This window comes from Condylostylus longicornis, unplaced genomic scaffold, assembly GCF_029603195.1.
Source record: "Condylostylus longicornis isolate FDR11 unplaced genomic scaffold, ASM2960319v2 ptg000006l, whole genome shotgun sequence".
Taxonomy (NCBI): Eukaryota; Metazoa; Arthropoda; class Insecta; order Diptera; family Dolichopodidae; genus Condylostylus; species Condylostylus longicornis.
The window spans coordinates 6,209,383-6,215,382 of NW_026577975.1; the positions used below are offsets into that span (position 1 = coordinate 6,209,383).

Consider the following 6,000-nt stretch of genomic DNA (forward strand, 5'->3'; position numbering starts at 1 on the left):
CATACTATTTATTGTTTAAGATTCAAAATTTTTTAAAAAAGTTTGTGATACCTACAAGTTTTTCACAAAATTAACCATTTTATAAAACAAGGGTCTGCATGACTATAAATTAAATATTTAGTGTACTTAATGTTCAAATATCACTAAAATATCATCAAACATAAATCTCACAAATTATTTCAATACCTCTAAAATATAATATTGTACAATTGTAATTTACTTATATCGTAAATTTTTAATTTTAAGTTATTAAATTTTGAAATTAGTCCATTTACAATTTAAAACAAAAATATCATTTCAAAACCATTTCTTATTTATGAAAAACCATTATTTCCGATTGGTAATTCTGAAATAAAATAGATTAAACCTATCCCTAAATTTCTACTTCAATTAATTTTTTATTATAATTTATTTACGTTACTAAATTTACGATATAAACAAAATTATTCAAATTAATCAAAATTGCTATTGATTTTACATTTTAGAACAAAAGACTTAAGAGAGAAACTTTTTATTTTTTTTAAATTTATATTATTTACATTTTTTTAACCTTGGCTAGCAAAGCTATTAAAATGCACTATTAAGTAATTTTCTCTACAAAACTATTAATTTAAATAATTAACAAATGAAAAATATGAAAAAAAAAATTAATTTACATGTTTAATTATAATTGTAATTACAACATAAATATTAACATAAAAGAGCGTTTTATATATAAACAAAACTTATACACGCAAACTTGTTGTAATTAATAAAATGTGTTTTATGTTTGAATGTATGGTTTGTCTGTAACTGTTTTGAAAAAAAAATTAGTATAACAAAAAATCTGATAGGGTCATCAATTAAGAGAAAAATTTCATTAAGATAAAACAAAAACTTTTGAACAAAACAAATTGACTAATTTAATGTAATAACAAGCTACGACATTGATGACAACTTCATGCCTTTCCTCTTCATTACATCAACTAATATGGGTTACATAATATTAAAATAATGTTGAACTCTTCAATACCATCGGTTTTATATGCTTGTATCATGCAATTACAATGCGTCTATATATAAGTTCATTTCTGATCAGTAATATTACAAATTAATATTGGCTTTAATAATTTACAGTTTACTTCGTGCATGGATTCATAAGCATCAATTTATATGAATACAACGCCACAATATTTTTATAAATATTAATTTTTCAGTTGAATATTAAAGCTGTTATTCAATTGGTATAATAGAAATATGCGTTCCATTTATTGTAGGAATATTTGAACAAAATGGTAATTTTTTTGTATGAAACAAAGAACACTATGTTGTAGGGCAGGCAGCTCCAGCTTCGGTTTCTTCAATTTTAAAAAAGTATTGTAGAATATAATCAGTACTTTTCAAGAATAACAGAAACTTTTTAAGAAATTAATGCGCATGTTACAATCCAATTGATTTTTATCATAATTTCAAAAAATTCGCCATAAATGCAGAACAATTGCCATATCTGAAGAAATAAATTAAATGAAATTTTACGACCATAGAATGTTATTAAACGAAAAATGTATATTTTCTATTCAGTCATTATTTTGCCCTTTAAATTTTGAAACAAAATGAATTGCCGCTTCTATATACATAAAGTAGTCGACAAAATACTTAGCTACATTCTTAACAAGAAATATTTATTATGAAAATTAGCCTCTATGAAGGAATTATAACATTTCAGTCATAAATATACTAAAGTCCCCTATCGGATTCAATTACCGGGAAATGGACGAAAGGACACCATTTTTCACTATTTCTGCGAGTGTCCGGCTCTGGACACGTACTGACTGCTCGCGTCGGGTAGAACAAGTGTGACGGGGCAAAAACGAGATCTGGAATCTACATATATTATTCAAGAGAATCGGGTGGCTGAGATAGGCCACCTGTAATCATATTACGGGGCCCTGTTAGTAAAACGGCACATTTGTACTAATTGGAGTGCGTTCGCCCTGCTGCCTTTTTAAATACTCTTTTAAAATTTCATTTTAAATACTCTTTTGTTTAATAATATTGAGAGTAAAAAAGAGTGTTATATATGCCTAAAAGGAATACGATCAATATGTGAAGAATATTTTAACTTTTTTTTTTTGTTTATTTCAAAACGCATGTACGTTATGTATGTGTGCGTTTCACATTATGAATTCCCCAAAATTATTTTTAATATTTTATTTATTGAAATTTTTTTGGGTGTGAGTTTTTTTATTTTTAAATATTTACATTTATTTTTCTTTTGATATGAAGTACAGTTATAACTTTAATATTTTAATATTTAATTATATTGGAAAAGTGAAAAGAAAAAAAAATTATTATTTTATTAATAAAATTTGAATTTTATATTTGTTTAATAATATTATGACGTTTTATAATTCTTTGGAAAATTTAGTATAGCATTAATAAATATTTAAAATATTTAAATTATAAAGCGACTTTCATTTTTAAATATTTTCTATAAAATATGATGAATAAAAATTCCATTCATAATGACAATAATATTTTTTATCTTGAATTTTTTTAATATTAAATTTGAGAATTTGAGACAATTAGAATAAAATTGACTTCCAATTTCTTTCTACCCAATATATTTCATGTAGGTATTAAGTAAATCACTTATGATTTATTAGCACAAACATAAACTTCATTCAGCTTTTAAGCATTTCATACAATTTTGAACTCATTTCATACAACATCGAACACATTTCATACAATCTTAACGGATTTCATATAATCTTTAAGGCATTTCATACAATCTTTAACACATTTCATTCAAAATTATACAAATACTAATTTTGTAAAAGTTCATACAGAAAATGTTTAAAGTCAGAAATATTCATATGAATTATGTATTAAAGATAACCAACTCTGTTTATCATACTTGTATATTGCTGCTTACGTAAAACTTGAATTTGTTCTGGTTTATTCAGCTTGAATTTAATAATGTTTTTCCTGAAATAAATTTCTAATAGTAACCTTCGTGACTCTTTTATTCCTTAAATTTCATCCAGGTTATGTGATCATTAAAGACCCTCTAGTTCAACTTTGAAAATTGTTTATTTATAAACAAGTATCAGAGAGTTGACATGATTAACTATATTTATACACGTATTCTTAATGCTATTTTCATTTTTACTGTTTTGGCAAATATTACACCTATTTTATTTTTTATACAAATGTACAATTATATTATTATTTTCTTCAAATAAACTTATTATTTTCAAAAAGATTATAGTTAACCATAATAGTCATCATTGAGTTATTAGAGAGACTATCTAGGTGATAGTAATAATAATATAGTAGTTAGTGAAATTACTATATTTGGCATAGTGATAAATTTAAAAATACTTGATAATTTTACAAACACTTTGAGCAAAAAAAATAATAAAACTCAGGATGATTGTAGATAAATTTCAAAATTATTGTTTTGTTTAAGCATAATTTGTAATTTTTTAAGGTGTGATTTACAATTTCATACATAATAATACAATCAAGTGAATGTGTAAAAAAATTGTTGTTTGGGTCTCTTCTTCATGAAGAAAAATTAGTATAGAAAAATTTAATTTTTTTTATTGTTTTCCGAATTTTTTTTATACGTATGTGAAATTTTGTCGTTGTTTTTTAACTATATGACACAAGATTTTTATATATGTTTGAAATGAATATGAATTATGTTTGAAATAAGTATGAATATTAAGGTTAAATTTCAAGTTCATATGATTTTATTGTACAAGAAAATTAGTATGTGCCTCCAATTCATACCAATAATTTGTGTTATATAATTTAAATAGAATTATAATAATTAAAAAAAAAATGTGTAAATTGTAAAAAAAATAATTATTATATTTTTGTATGAAATGTATGCCCGTATGATTTCATACAAATATTTCGCCAAAAAAATTGAACTATTTAACGACTACATACGAATTACATACAATAAGGGAGGTATGTGATTGCACCAAATTTTACATGTTGAGTTTTTGATGGAAATGCCTCTTCTCTGTATGAGGGAAGCGTAAATAAAATATTTTTAGAAAGATATCTGCCGGTTTGTCGGGTTATCTGGCAGTCCGTCTGGGCACATCTGTATCTCAATTTCAATTTGGACTGAATCGATTTCTATAAAAATTTATATCCGAGTTTGATTTGGCTATGTCACGGTTTGATCAACTTTTGGCATATGCCTGGTCTCGGGAACTAAACGTTTTCCACTGGTCAAATTTTCATTTTTGCGGCTATAAAGAGAAATAATCAACCGATTTCTTTTAAATTTAATATGTGAATTCATAGGAAGTTGCGAACGATGAACCTATAAAAAAATTTTTTGGGAATGTCAGGGTTCGGAAACCGAACTAGGGGCTGAATCTTTAAATATACCATTTTTTAGTGATTCAAACTGCAAAACTCTGCAAAATTGTTGAAGGCGACTCTGGGAAATTACTCCTTTTGAAAAATACACTTTCAATGACAATTACAAGGAATGCGTAATTCTCATTCCAATATTGAAAACCAAAACAAGTCACGTTTTTTACTTAAGTCAACTGTGGCGATTTTACAGGACCACAGAATTTTTCAATGGAATTTATTTTCACATGTTTTTCTATTAAATCAAAAATTTTTTACAATTTTCAAGTTATGGTAAGAGTCAAGAGGTTATAAAAAAAATTTCCTTATAAAATTATTTTCAAAATGGACTAGATACTTTAATGAAAATTTAATTTGAGTATTAAAAGAAATTTTTGAAGCTTAAATTGTAAATTACATAATTGAATAAAATTTTGAACTTGATTACTTTACTTCTCTTTTTTTTGTTCCTCATTATTCAAAAAAATTTTATACAAAAAAATTGATATGCAAATTATTTTATAGCTTGATTTCTCTTATAAAATTTTCGAATTCCTTAAAGGTAAAATTAAATTGGAACAAAAGATTTTTCAATTTTTTTATGGTAGACAATGAACTGTACTGAAATCATATAATCAAAACGCCTCCAATTTTTTTTTCTCTTATTTTTTTTTTAAGACAGGTAACATTTTAATTTTAGGATTATTTAATGTATTGTTTGTTATTCTTTTCATTTCACATGGAAGAAAAAGAAAAAAAAAAAATTACATAACCTTTTGCAATTCTATAAAAATATTTAATTAAAACCAAAGCCCTATACATATACATATACATATATATATTTCTTATACCGGGCTTATGTACCTGTCTTATTTAAAATTATTAATTACCTATATTTCCAATCCATTTTACTTTTATGTAAATATAATGATAATAATGGTACATCAGATATTTCAGTTTCATGACCGCCAGCTTCCATTAATAAAATTTTCCAATTTGGTATTTCTGATAGACGTGATGCTAATACACTACCAGCTGAACCGCCACCAATAATAACAAAATCATATTCTCTATGTATCATCTTAATATTAAATGGCCGATTTTCAGGATCAAATAAATCATAATTATAATATGCTATGGCAGCTATTAAAATTGGTAATATTGTTAATTTACCTATACCTATTAAAGCTGTAGCTGCTTTTATGGCTGTTGTTACGGCAATACCTAATTTTGTTGTTACTGTTGTAATACTAGCTGCTGCAATACCAGCACTAGCACCACTTGATGCTTTAAATATTGCACCACCAATATGTGGTACAAGACCAGATAAAAAATGAAGAACCATTATTTTTTTTAATTATTCTTTTTGCTTTTAATCAATAATTTTTTTTTTTCTTCAAATTGTCCTTTCTCAATTTTATATTGTACAATAGATTTTAATTGAAGGATTTCTTGATGGTGACTGGTGAATGGTAGGGTGCGGTTCTTTAAGGAGTGCAAGTTATATATTCGCTTACGCCCGGAACACCAAAAAATAAAATTTAACTATAACTAAAATTAAATCGAACGTTGCGATCAAATTTCCATACTTTATTACTTAAACCTATTCTAAATCATTTAATCGCAACGTGATTTGACAAA

At 25.1% G+C, this 6,000-nt stretch overlaps 1 protein-coding gene across 1 annotated transcript in view; it reads right to left on the minus strand.

The window, feature by feature from the left end:
* Positions 1-5,704, minus strand: part of LOC129617039 (glucose dehydrogenase [FAD, quinone]) — a 60,654-nt gene extending 54,950 nt beyond the window's left edge. Inside the window, exon 1 of the mRNA XM_055532486.1 lies at positions 5,250-5,704. Within this exon, the coding sequence (XP_055388461.1) occupies positions 5,250-5,704 (455 nt within the window). The remainder of the gene's footprint in view (positions 1-5,249) is intronic.
* Positions 5,705-6,000: the final 296 nt, after the last annotated feature.